Here is a 23,040-nt window from a genome sequence, read left to right on the forward strand (position 1 = left end):
ACTTAATATATGGGCCTGAGACCCATCATTTCAACAGTTTTTGTCTGCTTGTTGACAGTGTTGACATTTATTGTAGCTAACAGAGCTATTTGTTTTAATTGAACCAAACATTCAAGGTGTGAACACAGCTTTAAAACACTGAATTACTGGACAGTTTGATTAGCCTCTGCTCTCTGCTCACATTGAGAAACCTATTGAGAAGTCAAACCCAAGACGCCTTTCCTTTAAATGCATCTAATTGCCTTTTCTTGACCTGTCTGAGGTTATCAGATAAGCAAGCACAAGTATCAAGTGTGTGCGTGCGGTCTTGTTATATAATGCATAACGACACCGGACACTGAGGAGAGATACCAACCGACTCAACTAAACTGATTTCTGCCACAAGAGCAAATGAGGACATATTACAGAGGTCGCGGACGCATTAATGCTTCTTGGCCAACATGGCCTCGGGCTATATAGAGTGCGAGCAAGTCTCTGCTGACTGCTGTTTGTCTTTATAGGGCGCTGTTCGGAGCAGAGCTGCCTGTTTGTCATTTCCTCTGAGACACTGAGCTCTGTGGAGACGAGGGCCAGAAAGTTTGACTCCTGCTGGCACTCAGCATCCGACTTTGACATGTTGGCTGCAGTCACAGTTGTGAGCGGCGAGCTTGAGTGTTTGAGTTGGCGGCCAATAGTGGCGCTGCCCTTAACTGTGTGTTTGTGTGTGTGTGGGGCTATACATCAGTTTGACTGAATCTGTCGCCATGCTGTCTTAAGGGGAATGGTGGATAGACATAAATGGAGCAGCATAACTACAAAACAGTTGAAACCAAATAAACAATTAAACGATGGATGGAAGGATGAATGGTCAAATGGACAGATTGATTATGATTGAAACTACAAAACAAGTAAAACAATAGATGGATGTAGATGGATGGTTGAGTGGACAGATGGAGGATTGAAACAGCAGAACTACAAAACAATTGAAACAACTGAACAATTAAAGGATGGATGGATGATGGATGGATGGATGGATGGTTGGATGGTCGAATGGACAGATGGATGATTGAACCAGCAGAACTACAAAACAATTGAAACAAATTAACAATTAAATTATGGATGGATAGATGGATGTTTGGAACAGCAAAACTTCAAAATAATTGAAGCAAAAAATGGATGGTCAAATGGTCAGATGAATGATTGGAACTACAAAACAATTGAAACAAATTAACAGTTCAATGATGGATGGATGAATGGATAGTCAAATGGGCAGATGGATGATTGAAACAGCAGAACTACAAAACAATTGAAACAACTGAACAATTAACTGATAGATAGATGAATGGATAAATGGATGGATGGTCGAATGGACAGATGGATGATTGAAACAGCAGAACTACAAAACAATTGAAACAAAAAACTATGGACGGATGGATGAATGACTGAAACAGCAGAACTACAATAAATGAAACAAATAAACAATTAAATGATGGATGGATGGACGGATTGATAGTCGAATGGACAGATGGATGGAAAGATAGATGGACAGATGGACAAAAAAATTTTAACGAATGAACAGTAAATGATGGAAGGATGGATATTCGAGTGGACAGTTGAAACAAAAACAATTGAAACAACTAAACAATTAAATGGTGGATGGATGGATGGTCAAACGGACAGATGGATGATTGAAACAGCAGAACTACAAAACAATTGAAACAACTGAACAATTAAAGGATGGATGGACAGATGGATGATCTGAAAAGCAGAACTACAAAATAATTTAAACGAATAAACGATGGATGGATGGATGGATGGATGGATGGATTGATGGACAACCATAAAGGGAATTACAGAACCACAAAACAAATGGAACAGTTCTAAGTGGCGAGCTTGTGTGTATGAGTTGGCGGCTAATGCAGACACTGCCCTTAAGTGTGTATCTGTGTGCGTGTGTGTGTGCGTGTGTGTGTGTGTGTGTGTGTGTGTGTGAGGCAGTACATCAGTTTGGCTGAATCTGTCGCCATTCTGTCTCGAGTGGCTGTTATCATGGAGGCTTCGCCGCTCACACACAAAAACAGGAGTCTGTCAGAAGCCAAGACACGTCCTTGAATTCCTGCTTCCTTACATATATTAAATAAACAAACAAATGGACATATGTCAGTAGTAAACAAGCCAATAGCGCTGCGGAACGTGTTCTCCGGCAGCCGTGAAAGATGGGGTATTATCAGAGCAATTAGGCGCAGTAAATTCAATTAATCTCGACAAATCTCCACAGAGGCCCGCACAACGCCACCATCCCTCGGTAATTAAAAAAATGGCCGAATTGGTTCGGCGTTGGAGGGGCATGATGTCTGGATATAATTGAGGCACGTTTCTATTTTTTCCGCCACGCTAGCCAACAACATGTGGAGCCCGGAGCGGAGGAGAGGAGCGGAGCGCGTCCCTTTCGTGCCCACAGTCTCTTGGGGGAGACGAGACTGACGGAGGACTCCGATAATTGGCTCTTCTTTGTCACTTCAGACAGCAAGAACTTTTCATCATGGAGGAATCAGGTACCTATTTTCCTCACCTCTCTCTTCCTCAAACGCCATAAACAAAGTTTTTAAAAATAGGCGATAAAATGCAAGTCAGCAGCTAGTTAATCACGCATCCTCTCACCTCTGCTGCACGGTGCTATTTCAAACCGACGTCGTAGATATGGCAACTGGGGAGGAAAGAAATAAATAAAAAAGGGGAAAAATAACCGTGACAGGCTAAATGAAGCGGTGAGGAGAGTGGTGAGGCGTGCGAGTGTTTCAGCTGTGACTCACCTGCTGCTCGCCAACATATGTCACGCTAACATACCGACTTAGCAGCCGCAAACTAGCCTGCCCTACACGCTTACTCCGCTCATTCAGAAACACCCAGATAGCTGCTGAAGGGAAGCTAATTCTAAACTGTAGGAAATAACAAGCCAGAGCTGTTTTAATTGAATTTCGCTCGTGGAATAAGATGAATTAATCATGGAAAACTGCAGAAATCAAATAGCTATGGGATAAAATAGTAAAATATTGTCCAATACTGTCAAAACAGCATGCAATATAAGCTGAATAATTGAAATTACTAAAGATTTTACAATACAACAGTGTTAAAGTGATTATAATTAGATAAAAGTATTTATATAATAATTAAATTATGCATACAGTCATGATCGGTAACCATTTTTTAAACTTTTGTTTTTCATTTTCTCACCAGCCTTTGACAGATGAGTTTTGAACTCAGTGTTGAAGGTAATGAGTTACCTCATTACTTCAAATTAAATGGAGTAAGTTCACAGTACTCATATAGATTAGTTTTTTTTTTTACTCAAATAGTTTGTAGCAATCGGTTTCCTCGAACAATTTGAGTTGCCTTAACTCATTGGGTTTTACAGTACTTGGTTGGTTTGAGTTCTCTTCATTTATTGGGTTTTACTGCACTGTAAAACCCAACAGTGAACTTTATCAAATGAAATGAGTCAAAATTGACTGAAAGTTAAATCTACTCATTTGAAAAGAGTTTTGAACTCAGTGTTGAAGGTAATTAGTTAATTACATACCTCATTACTTCAACTTAATTGGAGTAAGTTGACAGTACTCATATAGATTATTTTTTTTTAACTCAAATGGTTGGTAGCAATTGGCATTCTCAAATGGTTAAAGTTACTTTAACGTATTGGGTTTTACAGTGCTCGGTTGGTTTGAGTTCTCTTCATTATTGGGTTTTACTGCATTGTAAAACCAAACAGTTAACTTTACCAAATGAAATGAGTGTAGTTAATTCAAAACTGACTGAAAGTTAAATCTACTCATTTGAAAAGAGTTTTGAACTCTTAAATACCTCATTACTTCAACTTAAATGGAGTATGTTTACAGTACTCATATAGATTTTTTTTAACTCAAATAGTTTGTAGCAATCGGTTTTACAGTACTCAGTTGGTTTGAGTTCTCTTCATTTATTGGGTTTTACTTTGCTCAAATTGCTTCGTTTACTCAAATGGATTAAGTTCACAGTACTCATTATAGGATTAGTTTTTGAACTTAAATGGTTTGTTGTAGTCGGTTTCCTCAAATGGTTTGAGTTACCTTAACTTTTTGGGTTTCACAGTGTAAATTAATTTAATAATACAAGAAAAGTACCCCTTAAATGTGTATTTGGATAAACAAAAATGCCAAATTATGTTACAAGTCATACTCATCACAATGTAGAAACAAAATAAAAGGAAACACTGTCAAACAGTGCAAAACAAAATGACAAACGTGTTGAAGCAACTAGCAAAATAATGATGCAACAAAATAATGCAAGTACAATGAATCTGTCAAAACAAAGAAATCGACCAATGAATACAGTCAAAACTTTAAATTTAGACAAGAGCAAAAAACAAAACAAAAAAACAAAGCACAAATGACAGAATACAAAACAATAAAGAAAGACCAGAACAACATAATATTGCTAACATACCAAATGCCTCAGAAATATTGATTTTTTTAAAGAAAGAGAGAGGGAGAGACCAGCCGCTGCCTGAAAATCAGTCTCGCTAAGTGCCCAAAAGTGTAAAGCCAAAAGAGTATTTGCACTCTGTGTTTTGATGTGTTTGTGCAGAAGCGGATTGAGGATTACGGCTGCTGAGCAAAGGTGGTCAAAGAGTGTGGGCTGAAGAGTCCCGTTCATTCTGTAAAAGTGAGTGTGTGTGAGAGAAAGAGAGAGAGAGAGAGAGAGAGAGAGAGAGACTTGGAGAGCTTAAAGATAAATGCTCAACTCCTCTGGAAGCCTCCCAAAACCTGTAAAAGAAAGAGAAAGAGACAGCGAGAGAGAGAGCGAGAAAAAAAAGGTGGAAGTGGTGGAGATCCAATAAAAGTGTCAACAGAAAAAAAAAGAAAATACATGATGGTTCTGTGTGCATGTGAGACGAAAAAATAATATGCAGCAGGTGATTTAAAAGAAGAACTGAAAATATACAAGCAAGCGAAACAAAAGAACTGAATGAGGAAATTCAAATGTCAGAAGAGTGATTAGGAATGAGAAGAAACTCTGAAAGAGAGCAAAAAAAGAAAGAAGGATTAGCGGGCCGAGTCGACTGGCGGGTTGTAGTCCATCCTCTTTATTTCCTGTGGGAAGAGCAGAGAAACTGACCCCAGGATTATAGATTAGACTTAATAACCCCCTTCCCACTCACAGTAAAACCCATTAACTTCCATCCCAAACACCAAACTGCCCAGTTAAAGCCCCACAGACCCAGAGTCACGGCCCGTCTCGACCACCTGCACACGTAAAGTCAGCGCTCATGAGGGGGAGGAGGGGGAACTGTCTGACAGGAGATTTTCACATGAGCCTGAAACACTCACAGGTCTCTGAAGAGAAGAAATACTTTGGCCGTTTTTGACCATGTTACCTGATTGGACAGAGTGCAATAATAATAATAATTTGAAAACCACACCCAGCTCAGGCAAAAAACAACCCAACACTCTCCATTGACTTTCTCTGGCTGGAAGCTGTCTTGTGTAATTTCCGGCTTATAACAAAAAGTACAGTAAACAAGCTTAAAAACCCAGAACTATGTTTTTATAAGCCGTCAACAAAAAAAAATTAAAAAAAAAGAGAGAATTTAAGAGCACAAAAGTTGATACAGGCGATGAAACATGAAGTATCAACGGGAAGATTGGATAAATTGTGTGATCTAAAGACATGTGCGGTTCAGGAGTGCCCTGGAATTTGATCCTGGAGGGCCGGTGTCCTGTAGAGTTTAGCTCCAACCACTGTTAGACACATCTGAACTAGCTAATTTAGCTCTTACTAGGTATAATAAAACAGTGTTTCTCAACCACATTCCTGGAGGACCACCGACACTGCATGTTTTGGATGTCTACTTTGTCATAGGTCTTGCAGTCCCTGTTAACAAGCTGATGATCTGAATCAGATAAGTTTGTTTAAGGAGACATGGAAAATGTGCAGAGCTGATCGTCCTCAAGGAACGTGGTTGTGAAACATTGTACCAGAAACTTTTTTGCAGCTAAACTCTGGACACCGTCCCTCCAGGAACAAGTTTGCCCATTCATGCTACAGAGAATATAATAATAACTGTATCGGTCATGTCAGTTTTCCTCTGACACTAATCAAACATACCTGAACACGCTAATCAGTGTCTTCAAGATCATTGGAAAGCTATAGGCAGGTGTGTTTGATTAAGGGTTAGAGCTAAACTTTGTAGGACACCAGGACCAAGTTTATATATCCCTGCTTTGTACACTTAAGCTGCCTTTCCACTGCATAGGACAAACAACAACCGTCAGACCGAAAGTAATTAATTTCTAATGGAGAGTAGTCCGGGAGCTGCGTAGAGTTCCGATCATATCCGTATGCGGAAAATTCAGATTCGATTTGTGCTGCGGATATGTTGAAATATTTGAACTCCTGTGAGTAGACCGTATGCAACCGGCTGACCGGATGTGATGTCTTCCAGCGTTGTACATGTTGTACATTGAGTTTTTTCGTTATTTTTCGAATCAGAAAAAAAGTCTATATTAAAAAACTAAATCTATTCATAAATGAGTAATAAAACATATTATTTGTTTATGTTGTCTACACATTCCCTCCAAAATCTTTAGTGGTCTATGAGTTTCTAGTATTCATTCATTCATTCAACCATGGTGAACGCACAGAGAATAAAGGCTCTTTTTGCACTTTATTTCGAACACCACGAGAATCAGCTTCTCTCCCATGGTGCATGACAACACTGAAAATTCTGTGTGACTGCCACAAGGGGTCATATTCCGACAGTCGTGTCCAAATGTCGTGTGCAGTGGAAAGGCGGCTTTAGAAATAACAGTACAACCTGTCACTGGAGTGGTACCAATAGCTACCCTTTTGTACTGTACAGGTCCACATTTGTGCCTTTTAAGGTAAATGTTGTACTATTGTCAATTTTCGTTATTTAAAATAGCAGTTTTTTATATGTATTTAATTTCTGTGGTGTCAAAACTGTATTTTCAGCATTGTTATAGTAGACTATGATAGGATATGGTGCTGAAGAAACAAATATAAATTATAAATTAACCCCAACCATAAATTAAAGCTATAAAGAAGAGGGATACTGATATAGACCAATAAAGTTAGCATTGTATTCTCTGTACCACGGATGGGCAAACTCAATCCTGGAGGGCCAGTGTCCTGCAGAGTTTTCCTCCAATACTAATCAAACACACCTGAACATGCTAATCAGTTTCAGATCATTAGAAAGCTATAGGCAGGTGTGTTTGATTAGGGTTGTAGCTAAACTTTGAAGTACACTGGTCCTTCAGGACCAAGTTTGCCCATCCCTGATCTGTACACTCACAAATAAAGGTACAAAACCTCTCACTGAAGCAGTGCCTTTTCAAAAGGTACCTTTTTTAGAGTAAAGGTCCACATTTGTACCTTTCAAAATAAATATTGATACTATAAACTATTTATCAAAATAAATATTGATAATATTGATTAAAGCATAGGTCTTAAACTCAATTCCTGGAGAGCCGCAGCTCTGCAATGTTTTGCTCCAACCCTAACAAACACAGATGATCCAAATAGTTGAGGTGTTCAAAAGAGTCATGAACACCTTCATTATGCCGCAATCACATTTGAGTTTGCGCATGCAAAATTATGTTGTACAGCACTGTGAAAAGGGGCGGTATTAAACAAGATGATTAGACATTAAAAAAAGTAAGCGATTGGTCCATGTTTTGAATTCCTGTCCAGAGAGATCATGTTTTGATCCTCGATTGGTCTCAGGATATCATGTGATGCGATTTCGCAGGTCAGAGTTCACCAAGCTTGAACTTTCAAACGCAGCGAACTGCGAAACTTGCTGCACGACCTTTAGTTTTCGGTCTGATGCATTCGCGTGCGTATGGATGGAAGTCTATGGGGAGAAAAGTGCAGTGTGACTGCAGCTTTAGCTGGATCAGCTGTGTTTGATCAGGGTTGGAGCCAAATTCTGCAGAGCTGCGGCCCTCTAGGAATTCAGTTTGAGACCTATGCCTTAAAAGCAGGGCTGCACAAACTCGGTCCTGGAGGGCCGGTGTCCAGCATATTTTAGTTCCAACCCCAATTAAACACACCTGAACCAGCTAATGAAGCTCTTTCAAGATATACTAGAAAGCTCCAGGCAGGTGTGTTGAAGGAAGTTTGAGCTGAACTATGCAAGACACTGGCCCTCCAGGACCAAGTTTGGACACCCCTGCCTTATAGAAACAAAAGTATACACTAAAGCTGGGGTGCTCAACCCTGTTTCTAGAGATCTACCTTCCTGCAAATTTCAGTTGTAACCCATATTAAACACACCTGCCTGTAATTATGAAGTGCTGCTTCAGGTCCTAATTAAATGGTTCATGTGTGTTTGACCACAGTTGAAGCTGAACTCTGTTGGAAGGTTGATCTTCAGGAACAGGGTTGAGCAATCCTGCTCTAAAGGTACAAAATTGTACATTTAAAGTACAAACCTCCTGAACCGTTTGAAAAGGTACCGCCACAGTGACAGATTTTGTACATCAGAGAGTGGATATCTCCTTGTCCCAGGTTCAAATAGTGTGCTGAAAAAAATACTTTGATGTGGTTAAAAATAACCTGATTACATTTCTCTGTAACCAGTGTATATCATCACTTCTCTAAAATGACAATCTGCACTTGTTTTACACAGCGGATGCCCTTCCAGCTGCAACCGAGTACTAGGAAACATCCATACACTCATTCACACACATACACTACGGCCAATTTAGCATATTCAATTCACCTGTACCGCATATCTTTGGACTATGGGGGAAACCGGAGCACCCGAAAGTCCGACTCAGAGTCTAGCCCAGCTGAGTCTGGCCCAGCCGAGGCTCGAACCAGCGACCTTTTTGCTGTGATGTAACAGTGCTAACCACTGAGTCACCGTGTCACACAGGCTTGTAGATACAGTTTTTTTTCCTTATAAATCATTTTTTCAGAAATAACAAGAAAGTAACTTCCTGCAATAGAAAGTCATGGAGAGAGTTGAATATTTTCCCCCTACCCTGCGTGTGGGCGTGGTCTAAATGCATTGCATCTCTATAAATGTATCTATATGATTTGGGGGTGGGGTCAGGCAAGAAAACACCCACAGAATCACAAACACCCACTTTTGAGCTCAAACTCAAAAGAGTCACTGTCTCTGCACTCGAAAATCACACCAGCGTAGCATTGCCATGAGAGTGTTAGTATGTGTGCGACTTTGGCTCGTGCCGCCTGAAATAAATTTGAGGTTTGTGTTAACATTCCCATTGTGCAACGCACGCACATGGCGTGCCGCCGCGCTCTCGCAGCCTCCCAATTTTCATTTTGATTGTCTGTCAGAGGGGAGGTGAAGGTGTTTAATGCCAGATAAAGAACCCTCGGGGTCATTTTGTTAGCGTGTGAGGCTGTGTGTTTGTGTGCTTATGATGGCCAATAAAGGCTGAGTCTGCGCAGCGCTGGAGATATTGAATGCTTATCTGCTGCGCGTTTGTTTGTCTGCCGAGCGCCTCCCCTGATGTGAAAATCTCCCTCAGCCTCTGCAACGTCGCACTGTTGATGGAAAAAAACGGTTTAAAGTGTGAGACAGAGCGTGTGTGTATGTGTTGGAAAGAGAGAAAGAGAGTGTGCGTGAAGGAGAGAACGCACTCGTGAGTGTGTGTGTGCGTGACTGAGAATGACTGAGTGTCTCTGTGTGTGTGTGTGTGTGGATAGCAGTAGCTGGTTGAAGGGGCAGGGTTTAGGTAGAGGGGGTGGGGTGGGGAGGTGAAAGGGGCGGGGCTGGAGAGGCGAGAGGGTGGGGCTGTCGGGATGGAGTGTTTGTGTTGTTACTCACTGTATGGCACACATTCATACTGGATCTCCAGGTACTTGTAGGTTCCTGGACAGGGGTCGGGGAAAACATCAGACCCGGCCACCACCACACACTGGGTCCGGTTATTGCACCTGAGAATATCAGAGAGAGAGGTGTTTAATTAGAGCTAGAAGAGAATCATTGCTGCATTCACTCAACGGAATGAAGTTTTTTTTTTGTACATGTTCTTAAGAAAATGGGGTTGGTATGAACAGTGGTCGACCTTTATGTTTTATATAAATATGTAAAGCCGATGTTGAATTATTCACTGTTATTTCAATTTAAAAAGAGTTGCAGGGTTATGTTAACCCTGAAATGAGAAACTCAGGGTTTTCCGTTTAAAAATGGCAGGTTTGTCAAACTGGAGAAAGCAGGGTAAGTCAAGCCTGTTTCTGAAACAGAACTTTAACTCAGAGACAGTTACCGTGGTAATTTACTCTGTGAACATAACCTGGACAGGAGCAGGTTTTATTCTCTAAACTCTGAGTCTCTATCGGTCTCCTCCCCTTATTTTTAAAGACCTCACCTTAGCCTTTCTCACCTTAGTCTTACGTTTCCACCCACCCATTTTGGAGATGCCCATGAAAAAAATCGGTTGATGGAAACACAAAGATGCACATAACTTTTGAAAATGGCATGAAAACATATGCACATAACTGAGTAGGATAAACTTTTTATTCGCTAAGAAAAGATGTGCATAAACTATGATGGAAACACTTTTACCGAACAAATTCCAGTATGTGTATTAAAAAAGGTTTGTTATAAGAGATCATATGATGATTAAAATGTGCGTGGATAGACAAACCAGCAGGCTGAGCACATTGAAGAACATCTGAAATGTTGTTTTGGTCATTCTACAACGACTGAACCGTTTTAGTATTAATGTTATTACATTATTAATAACCTCCAGAGCATCTGGAGCGTGTCAAGAGCGTCTGTTCTACGCGTCTCATAACTTCAAACGCCACCACACGTTCATTGTGTGTCAGCATTGTCCTCTGAGCTAAAAGTAAAAAGGTATTAAATAAAGAAAAGATTCACGCAGCTTCCTCTACCACAGTAAATTCAGTTTTTACTGTTGATATTTGGCGCCAGTTAATCAGGAAGTGATGATTTTGTTCTCTTTGATTCGTTGGATGGAAACGCTGCTTTATTCATACGTCTTTTATGCAATATTCCAGTTTTGCACATAAATTTAATTAGCATTTTTGGATGGAAACATAGCTATTGCCGACATTTCAGTTACACAAAGAAAAACAAATCACGTACGAGAATGGCTTGTCCTTTTTTAATGAATAATTAGCTTAAATTCACTGACCTTTGACAGGGACATGTACTGTAACTAGATCAATGAGATTATTACTCATTCTAAAAACTATTGTTTAGTTCTGCTAACATTCTAAATGTCATATCAACCTCTCCCACTTAATCAATAAAAAAAGACAGACACACAAATGCACTTTTAAATCTATTAAAAACTCAATTTCAGAAATGTTATCTTGAACTGATCAACGTGTGTAAAAGTGGGAACCTTAAGTTAAACATTTCCACTAAACATTAAGTTCAGGTTATTCTTGTTTTGTCAGATTTGTTGTAGAAACTATGCAGTAGCCTGTTTATATATATATATATATATATATATATATATATATATATATATATATATATATATATATATATATATCTTTTTTCAGATGTTGCCATGGTGACTCGTAATATCTGCACTTTATTTATAATGCCTTTTTATAGTCGCGATGCGTGCTTAACTTTTAGTTAGTCTACTCAAAGTTGATTGACCTAATTAGACCTAACTCTGAGTTTTTAATCTCACTGTAAGTCAACTCAGAGTTCAAGTTTAATCTCCGAGTTGGTTTAACCTCCTTACTGAAACAGGCCCATTGTAATAGATGGCGGCTGTGTTGACATGTTGAAGCAGCACAATGAAAGCGGACCATGCTTTCTATTATAATGTGTTCAGTAGGCTACGTCAATGTATGGACACACACACACACACACACACACACACACACACACACACACACAGTTGTGCACACAGTTGTACAGTTATCTGTAGCTTAAATGACGGCATTCTGTATTTAGCTTTTCACTTGTACGGTGCCTCTGATCTGTCAAACCGCCTCTCAAAGTGCTTGGATGCGGACCCAATTTGATTTTTTTTTTTTTTTTTTTTTTTATAATGGATGAAAGTTTTGAAAGCAGTGTGTTAATGCAATTCACACAATGTGAGGTTGAGGTTTTTTCAATGTACAAAATTTAAGAACAAAAAAATTGGAATCAGAGTGCAATAATCTTTAGTCTGTAACTTTATAAAGCATTGCCTAGCTTAGCTGTGTTTTTGACCCTTTGCATAGTTTGTTTTTGTTGTTTTTGCCACCTGTCCTGACCATTCACCTGTTTTTTGACTAGGTATTTCGGATTAACCAAATCAGCCGTTAACCTATCAGGAGCTTGCTCCTGTGGGGGCGTGATTATCACGTAGCGCTTGTTGTTGGTGTCCTGTGGGAAAATCCTCCTGCTGACACCGACAATAGTTCATCAAACTGGGCTCGGCTCAGTCAGAAGCACCACTGAAAGCCTCCGTCATCCAGGTTAAGTTTCTGGAGGAGTTTATGAGCTCACAGAGCTGGGTGAACCTCTGAAAGGATCTAGTGGACTCAGACATGGCTCCAAAGGAAACGACTTTTTGTTTTTTAGCCTTCATAAAGCACATAAACTGTTATTCTCTCAATGAAATCCATGTTAGCCATTTAGCAACTAACCTAGAGTCACCGGGCAGACAGAACAGACAAAAGCCCTGCCCATCACGCAAAGTCACATCTGTTGTGAAGTGAATTTGACTCGCGAATGAAGCAGATTTGACGTGTGAATGAGTGAAGTGAGTAAACACAATTGTTCATACGTCTATTAACGCGCGAAAAGCTCGATTTATCCGTGCTTGCCGTGTCTGGTGTGAACACAGCATTATGCTCCTGTTTTTGACTATTACCTGCCTGACGACTCTGTTATCAGCGTGGCTCCATTACAATAATGTATTATAATATGTATTGTATTGTAATAATGTAATAATGTATTAACATATTATGTGCACAGTATTGCTGCAATAATACACGCATTCACTAAAATGATTTGAAATATTGAATCTATGGGAAAATTATTAAATCCCGAGTCATTATCTCAACACTAATAATTTCACACAAGGTTTGATCATGCTAGCAGGTACACAACGTCATAAGATGTTAATATTAGGTTAGATTTAAGTTGCCAGTGTCTAAGGAAAATATTGTTTTGCTGTCCAATAACGATGTGAAATGACGTTGATATTTTGTTGATTTTAGGTTGTGTTTGAAAGTGACCAAAATCCAACGTCAAGCCGACATCTCAAACCAACGCCGTATTGATGTGAAATACTGAAATTTATTTTTCAGGTATGGCAAGCAAAATCCAATGTCTGATAGACGCCATATTGGTAACATCCACACAACGTCAAGCTTTGACATATCATTAGAAGTTGATATATAGTTGTTTGTAGGTTGTGTTGGAAAGTAGTGAAAATGCAATGTCTGTCCAACGTTGGACATTGACGTCGGCCTGACGTTGGGTTCTGACGTCAACCTGATTTTCATTTCCAAACAAAATGCAACTTCCCACGTTGACGACCTGTTCCTGCTGGGATGTGACAGACAGTGAGACACACATGGAGTCTTCAGACTGTTCCTCCAGCTCAAAGCCACTTAGAGCCACTGCCTCTGACTAAAGCAGATAAATGTATGAACGCAGGGCTGTTAGCGGTATAAAATGCAAACACAGATCGAGCGCTGTACAGATTTATTCACGCTCAAAAAGACGCAGAGGCACTTCTCCCCTCAAATCCCCTCATCACGGCTCCACTACTGCAGCGTCATTCCCACTTCCAATCCCTCTCTCAATTTACTCCTCCCTCGCACCAGCCTCCTCTCTTCCCTCCTTCTCTCTCTCCATTACAAGGCTGATGGATAGCTGGAAGAGGAAATCATTGATCTCGTCTCAGAGGAAGCAAATGCTGAACACAGACACAGACTGGAACTGCAGGCGGAGCAAACAAACACACACATAGGCACACACAACAGCTACGCTCACATTATTCAAACACACACACACTAAACAGTCACTTAACCACTCAACTGTATCAATACTCTCAGGAATACACAGTGCACGCAAACAAAACAGTGACATGAACAGTCATTTACACCAGCATCTCTTTATAATGTAGTCAACAAAATACTTACAAAATTATAAATTAAAGACAAGAGTATGCAACTCACTGTTACGCAAAATATATTCCAGATCTAAGTTTGACAATAAAAGCTATATCAATATCAATGACTATGGTTACATGAACATCAGTAATCACATTAGTTGCCTTAATCTGAATAAGACAATAATATGATTAAGGTGTTTACATAAGTTCCTGTCATGATCCCAATTTAGATGTAAAGTACATAATTCAATTAACATTAAGTTCAGTTGTTTCATTTTTAATTTGTTGACTTTAACTACAGTTTGGCATTTTCACTTTCATTTAGGAACATTTCATGCATGCCCCCATGACAAATGATATATTGGATGCGAGTATGAACTGCTGGAAGAGTGTTGTTTTACTAGAATTTGATACCACATGCTATATGGAAAAAAAAACTCTGTATTTGGCAATGCAGGTGTCTGTGGTCCTTCTCTGTCAAATAGCCGATTGTGTATAGAATAACCTGTTAGGCGAAAATCCTACATGACAGTAATGGTTTGATTGCGATGTTTACATGTCTGTACTGCACTTCAATAATGGGACTAATCAGCATATTCCACGTATTAATTAATATTCCATAATATTTTGATTTCTGTTTAGTTCAATTATGACTTTAGTCGGATTAAGGTCATCAAAAATCGCTGTTTATATGGTAGACTCTTAATTGGAGTATTGTCTTAATCGTATTAAAATCGGATTATTGGTGTCCATGTAAACGTACTCAATATCAGGAAGACCTAAAAAGGTGCTTTATGATGAAAATTTCATTATTAAAACATCAAACACTACTTCTTCAAACTTTTTGGGTCAATAGGTTTGTAAAATAACGGTGTTTCACATTGTTTGGTCATATATAGTCAATGTTGGGGAAAGTTACTTTTGTAAATATTAAGAAAATCCCCAAAAAAGTAGTTGCATTACTTATTTTTTATTTATTTTTTAATTTTAATTTTTTTTTTGGTAAGTAATGCATTATATTGCTTTTGAGTTACTTTTACGTTACCTTTCCTTACCTGGCTGATGCTTGATCTCTTTCAGAGTTTTTTTTTTTTTTTTTTATATCATTCTTTTTTAATAGAGGAGCATGGCAATTAACAATGCACTGTATAACCTACACCTATATTGTACCCTTAAAAAAACACATCACAAAAAAAAATATTTTAAGATGATGTTATCTGAGAACTTTCCTGATCCCAGAGCTATATATGTCATATATACAGATTATTGAATGTTTAAAGTGATGTGTTTGCTACTTTTGATCACTGTCCATTGAGACAATCCCCTTTTCCTTTTCTTTGATGCATTCAAAATAATGAACACATTCTCTCATTGACTGCATAATTCACTGTGACAAAATTTAATTCAATTTTTTTAAAAAGCTAATTATTTAAAGTAAAATTTAACTTTCATTATGTTTTTAAAAAGTAACTCAAATTAGTATTATTTTTTAAAGTAATGCATTACTTTACTCTTTAGTTTACTTATAACTCACATTACTTGTAATGCGTTAGCCCAACACTGCATAACGTTAACCTGTAGCATTCTGAAATTTCATTAAAATAGCATTTTTTAATGTATTTTATTTCTGTGATGTCAAAACTAAATTTTCATCATTATTATAATAGTATATGGTAAGATATGGTGCTGAAGAAACAAATATAAATTATAAATGAAACCCTAACCCTAACCCTGAAGAGAAGCTATACAAACAACTGACTTTTTCCAAGACAAAGCTACTCCTCAAAACAAAATTCTTATTAAATCATGAAAAATAATATTGGACATCATATAAAGTATGCACACACACACACACACACACCCACACACATGCACAAAAAATCATACAACACCATACCAAGTAATCATGTGCATATTTGATTTTTCCTTATTTTATTTTATTACTTTATTTTTATTTTTATTTTTGGATTGTGTTTAAACGTTACTCCTCTTCTGAGACTTTATTATAAATCTTGAAAATAGCAGTTTTTGGTTTATCATAAATAGAATGTTTAACAGAAAGGCATTTATTTGAAATACAAGTATTTTATAGCAGCATGATAGTCTTTAGTGTATTTTCAATCAATTTATTATACCCATCCTGAATAAAAAGTGAAATATATAAATAAACTATAGCAAATAGTAGTATTAATATGATATAATATAATTTATTATAATATAATAAACAAGTTTCTCTTGGACAGGTGTTGAAAATAAGATTATAAGTCTGCTATAACATTCAAACAAATGCATATTGCTTGTCCCCATTTGAGTTTAGCTCCAACCCTAATTACACTAACCTGAACCAGTGGATTAAAGACTTTAGACTGACTAGAAGAGTGCTTAAGCTGATTGGAGCCGCACTCAGCATGACATATTTAGAATTGGACCCCTGGATAAAAAAAAACTACCACAAAAACAGATCCTTTATAGCAGAACAGTGCTCTAATGTACCTCTGTGACATGATCTTGAAGGCGTCTGGTAGGTAGCACTGTACATTCTCCATCTGAAAGGGGTCGGCGTCACAGATCTTGTCATCTGTGCGGCCGTAGTTGGCTGTTTCGATCATGATGACATCACTGCCAGGACAGCGTAGCTCGATGGGGTAACCCTCGCATGCCAGCTCCCTCCGCATCAATCCAAATGGCATTGCAGAGCGACTTAATGCTACATGAAGAAAGAGAGAAACACATTCAGTGCATGCTTTCATGTTCTGCTTAGAATTTAAAAGAAAATTGTTCACAGTCATTTTGCATGCCATTTTTCTGAGCAAAAAAAATAAATTATTCTATCTTTATTTCTATAGTGCATTTGCAAGGTAGAATCCCTAATGTTAAAAAGTAGAGTGGAACTTATTTTTTTTACATATTAAATGATTGTGTTGCACTTTATGTATGTTTCTATGTACAGTACAGTGGTGGAAATAAGTATTGTACACGTCACTATTTTTCTCAGAAAACATTTATAAAGGTGCTGTTGACTGTTGAAATTTCACCATATATTGGTAGCAACCAAAGAAGTCCATGTATGCAAAATACTTAACTAATTAGATTACAAATGAAGTTATGTGTAAGGAAAAAAGAAGTATTGAACACATGAAGAAAGGGAGGTGCAGAAAGGCAGTGAAAGCCCAGACAGCAGCTGAAATCTCTCAGTAGCTCTTCAGCAACCCTCTGCCCTTCCACAGTATGAATGAATATTAGCTGCTTCAGTCCAACATCTGCATTATGAAGATGATGAAGATGAAACAAGGGTGGAAATTTCAACAAGACAATGATCCAAAACACAACTAAGGAAACTCTCAAATGCTTTCAGCAAAAGAAAATAAAGTTGCTTGCATGGTCCAACCAATCACCTGACTTGAATTCAATAGAAAATACAAAATAAAGATCAGATTTGATAGAGGAAACCCACAGCACCATCAAGATTTTTACACTCTGTTGAAGTCTGAAAAACTCACAGCTGAGCGATGAATATCATTCTCCATATGAGAGGTGTCTTTAAGCTGCCATCACCAAAAAAAGCCATATATATATATATATATATATATATATATATATATATATATATATATATATATATATATATATATATGTGTGTGTGTGTGTGTGTGTGTTTGTGTATATATATATATATATATATATATATATATATATATATATATATATATATATATATATATATATATATATATATATATATAGTTCTATATATACATATATAGTTCTATATATGTATTAATTACATTTCAATAGTTCCGTACTTTCTCCTTGTGTTATACCATTGTTATTACACAAATTACAAGTATTTTTTTTCAGATTTTTTTTCTTTGTTTTGTTTTTTATTTTTATATTTGTATTGTTATTTTATTTATTTATTTATTTTTTTTACCAAAATCTGGTTTTGTTCCATGTCTACAGCACTTTTAAAAACATTATTCCCTGGAAAAAAACATGATGTGTTCAATATTTATTTTGTATGTTTGTATGTATGCATGTATGCGTTTGTTCTTCCGTCAATCCTTCCGTCCGTCCATTTGTTTGTTCATTTTGTTTGTTCGTTAGTTAGTTAGTTAGTTATAAACGTTAAGTGACAGGTGACCCCCAAAATCAGTAGTGGATCAGATCGTGAAATCCCTAAAGGTTTCCCAGAGATTGGTTGCAGCTGGAGGGGCATCCGCTGTGTAAAACATGTGCTGGATAAGTTGACAGTTAAGTCTGCTGTGGCGACCCCAGATTAATAAAGGGACTACGCCGAAAAGAAAATGAATGAATGAAACGGGTAGGGATTGTGTGGAACCCTGCATTCTTTACAATGTAGTAGATATAACTCAATTTATGTATTGATTATAATATGTACATAGTATGCACACAGAAAACAGGGCTGTAAAAATAAAGTGCAACACTAAACCATCAAATCATTCAATGAAGCTTTCAAAAAATGTACACAATAAAACCATGGACTTATGTGTAAATTAAATAAAGAGGCCAAACTTTGACTTCATGTAGATTTTAAAATGCACCTAACATCTTCATGCATTATTAACATAATTAGCAGGTCACAAAGTAACCTTCTAATTAAAAATAAAGCTTGGCATTACAGCACAGTGAGATGTTTATTACAGAAAACCCTTATAACTCACAAAAAAAGAATCAGAAAATGAAGGGTTTTTCACAGCCATTGATCATATTTCCAGACTTCCCAGTCTCAAGGAGCAAACTATTTACCCTCTCGCTCAAACAAACTGTTAGAGTTCCAAACACACTCCGTTAACATCCTCCCACTCTTTCACACAGCTCTTCTCCGGCTGCCATCCACCAACCTAACGCAAGCCTCCAGAATAGAAAAGCAACTCTCATGTGTCGTAATCACAATAACTAAAACACCTGAGCAGAACCAGCAACATGAAGAGGGGACTGACCCCAGACCTGCCCGTGACCCCTTCTGCCCACATGTGGCGTCTGCCATTTACACTCAATTTAAGAGAGCGCGAGAGAGAGACGTGTTAAGAGGCTTGTAGGTGCCGTAGGGTTAATCATTGTGCCTGGCTGAGAGGCCCTGAGAGTGGCACAGAGTGGCATACTTTATCAGAACAAGAGCTTTCAAAGAGTTTGAAGATCCAGCCACGTAAAATGGCCGCCAGCCGCCTCCACTCACAGAAGGACAAAAACCAGGCAATGGAGCTTTCCGTGGTGCTGACAAATAGAGAGAGGGGGGACCTGTGGAGCTGTCCATTGTGCTGAAAGATGAGGGGGTGGATCTGACCCACAGAGTTCCATGAACAGGAAAAAACTGATCAATGAAGCGCTCGGTACTCCTGAAATTCATGCCTTAAGCTCTTGCAGCTTCAAAGACTTTGCAATCAAATGGAGGGAAGTTTTTTTTCACAGCAAAGCAGACAATTCAAAAACCTACATAGTTGATAGCAAGGTTGTGTTGTTCAGACAAATGGAACAAGTGCATACATTCAGCTTCAGAGACAAAATTGTTTCTTTGCAAAAGAGAAGGAGGACTGAAAAGTAAAGTTCCCTTTGTTACTTAGAGGTCAATATGAAAGTCAGACGTTACATGGAGCTGCACGGGACTTAATCAGGCTGCTTTAATCTGCAAATGTCAACCACTCATTCCACTGCAACTTAACATGCTGTTTCCCAACTCAATAGGTTTGTAATCCTTTCCCTGTTCTTTTAAATACCACTTAGGAACTGTTTACACCTGGTCACTTCACGCCTTTCTCTGATGGGGTACCTATCCGATTTGTAAAAATGGATATACGTTTGCCACGTAAATGTGTTTCCGCTAAAAATATATGATTCTTCTCTTCAAATCATGTGCTATATGCAATTTTAACTAGGTTACACCACCTACAACAGTGGTTCTCAATTCCAGTCATTGCCCTGCATTGCACATTTCATAGGTCTTCCTTACTTAACAGACCTGATTCAGATCATCAGCTCATTAACAGACATCCATGAACTGATCCTTGTGTGTCAAATAAGAGAAACATACAAAACGTACAGGGTGGTGGTGGTGGGGGGGGGGGGTCCTAAACTGGCCTACAGCATCAGATAAATTGCATTTAATCAAAGTCCCTTTAAGTCCCCATTTCAGTCTGGGATCATCTTTAAAACGTCTCTCAGACAGTATGCTCAGGCATTCTGTCTGAATAAGGAAACATCAAATTCTTTAAACCTGTTTGGCAAGCTTATGATTACATTGCATGTTTAAAATCACTAATTAAATTAAACAACAAGTGTCTCATAAGTTTTGTTTCTAAATGTTTGAATCAAACAAAATGAGCCTTTTTTTTTCAGGTTGCCCAACCTAATGTGCATGTGCACTCGAAAGGAACAAGATCACGACACTAACCTCATTTGTCAGATTGCAAAAACTGTCTTAAAAGCACATGTCTAGTGAGATCTTCTCCCCCAGAGAAATGTCAGTCTATAGCAATCGATGATTGGCTGCTGTACTAACAGGCGGGGCTTCATTTGCCATATTGACCGTTACGCTTTTCCCCATTCAAAACTATATGACTGACATGTCTTGTGTATTCTAGAGTCAATTCAATTTTTTTTTTTTATTTGTTCTTACCAAAATGTAAGAAATGTATGTTATACAACATACACATAATTTAACAATATAGGCTACAGAAAGCTTTGTACCTCACTCGTGTTCCGGTAAATAAGTAATAATAATACATTAAGGCTAAATGATACATTTATGTTACAGAGCGTAACATAAATGATAGATTTATGTTACTAATGATACGGAGCGAAGAAAAGGGCTGCCAAAATCACTCTGGACCCCTCACACCCAGCACACTGCCTCTTTGAACTTTTACCTTCTGGTCGACGCTACAGAGCACTGCGCACCAGAAAAGCCCGACACAGAAACAGTTTCTTCCCTCAGGCAATCCATCTCATGAACACTTGATGATAATAATAATTGTGGAACCAACATCACTACTTGCCATACACTTTTATACACTTATACACTTATTTAACAACACACTTTACATGCCAATTTGCACATAACAGATGCACATATAACGTTGTATATAGTAATTTACCTGTACATACACTTGTCAATTTGTATATTTGCATTCAATACTTTCTTCTATTTTTACAAATTTATTTATTATCTGTTTTTTGTCCTGTCTCTGTAATCCTGTTGCACTGTAGAAGCTCTTTCATGAAAACAAATTTCTCGTATGTGTGAACATACCTGGCAATAAAGCTCTTTCTGATTCTGATTCTGATTCTGATTTAGTTTAGTACATGGCATCATTAAGGCATCATTCTAACCTGAAAATGGCTTACATTAAATTGTGTATAACCTACTCTCCCAAAAAACAAACTGTGCCTTTGAAAACGAACAAATACACATTTGTATTTTTCATTGGCAGAGGTAGGCTGGACACAAGCCATGCTCATTCTGAAAATTTACCGTTATATACAATTCTGGAAAGTGCCAAATATGTCCCAGGAGGTATGTTTTTTTTTTTTTTCAGGAATCCACCAGAAGCCACTGTGTATGCTTTATGAGATCTCAAATTTATCTCGCGAGTGTCATTTGTGCCTGCTGTTCTCACATAAATCCACCAAAGGCCGCTGTCGACTGACTAAATGACTGACTGATCGATCGACTGACCCATCCTCCTCCTTCCCTAAACCCAACCAATAGTGTTTTCAAAAGCACCGATTGACCCAGCCACCACCTTCCCTAAAGCCAATCGACAGTTTTAAAACACAATCCAGAAAGAAAGGCCCTCCCCTGATTGATAGTCTCCACCACATTTTCACATTTTACCACATTCTCACCCTGTTATTTACTTGTTTTTTTTTTTGGCTTCTGTTTTTGTATTACTTTCTGGAACCGTTTTCACTGGACTCAAACTTCATCCTTGTGGTCAACTCCTCTCTGCACTTACACAGCCAGCTACAAACTGGACAAATTGGTAATAGCAGTAAAGCCGTCCAACTGGAGGTAAGTAGTCAGCTGATAATCGCAAAAAGGAACAGCATCATACCACCCCGTAGCATTTGTTTTAAAGACAAAATGCAGCCATACATACTTCTTGCTACATAATGTGCAATCTCCAGAAAGTTATAGGGCTACATTTTCAGATTGAGCCTCTGTTGGCTGTACAGGTACTGAATGTGATGCATCTCTGTTGTTAATGCTGCTATTCGTTAATAAGTTCAATGTTCTAATTTTATAATTTGGCCTGAGTGCACAGCCAAAGGTTGGGTTTTTTAGAAGTGGGATTCGATCTCATGCCTCCAGGGGAGACTGCGACCTGAAAGCAGCGCCTTAGATCACTTGGCAATCCTGACATGCTTGCCTGGCCAGTTCTGTCTCCTAGGAGCCAAACCGCAGCACCCTGACATGCAGGCTCGTGTTTCACAGCTTGCCCAGCTCCAGCAGTCCACCTCGTTTGCGCAGTAGGCAGAGCGTCAGTATCATAATCTGAAGGTTGTGAGTTTGAGCCGCACACGGGGCAGGGTGTTGCTTTTTGAAACATGGGAGCGCATAGGTCAACTGGCGGCGTTCTTTATTCCCCTCTGTGCGGTTCATGATGGGCAAAAGGCTACAGCTCCTCTGGAGGGCAGGCAGCGTGACGTTCCAAGAACATCTCCTGAGTCTGAAGCAAGGATGGCAAGATGCTCCCATTCCTGTCACGTTATCGATTGACATTCGGCGTCGATCAGTCAAATGTCATGACTTGACGTTGTACGAGAATTTGCTGAAAAGCACTGCGAATCCCCTTGCCTTAAAAATCAATGGCATCCCAGGACATTCCACTACATGGCATTCTAAGACAATTCTTTTGATCCCCTTTTGGTGCACTAGCATTAAAGCCCGTGCCCATTGTTTTGT

General features: G+C 38.5%; 1 protein-coding gene across 1 annotated transcript in view; it reads right to left on the minus strand.

Annotated features, from left to right (window-relative positions):
• adgrl1a (adhesion G protein-coupled receptor L1a) overlaps nucleotides 1-23,040 on the minus strand; it is a 370,561-nt gene that overhangs the window by 136,588 nt on the left and 210,933 nt on the right. The window contains exons 3-4 of the mRNA XM_056454205.1: nucleotides 16,611-16,824; nucleotides 9,842-9,951 (exon numbers count right to left, since the gene is read on the minus strand). Of these exons, the coding sequence (XP_056310180.1) occupies nucleotides 9,842-9,951; nucleotides 16,611-16,824 (324 nt within the window). The remainder of the gene's footprint in view (nucleotides 1-9,841; nucleotides 9,952-16,610; nucleotides 16,825-23,040) is intronic.

The sequence above is a fragment of the Danio aesculapii genome, chromosome 3 (assembly GCF_903798145.1).
Source record: "Danio aesculapii chromosome 3, fDanAes4.1, whole genome shotgun sequence".
Taxonomy (NCBI): Eukaryota; Metazoa; Chordata; class Actinopteri; order Cypriniformes; family Danionidae; genus Danio; species Danio aesculapii.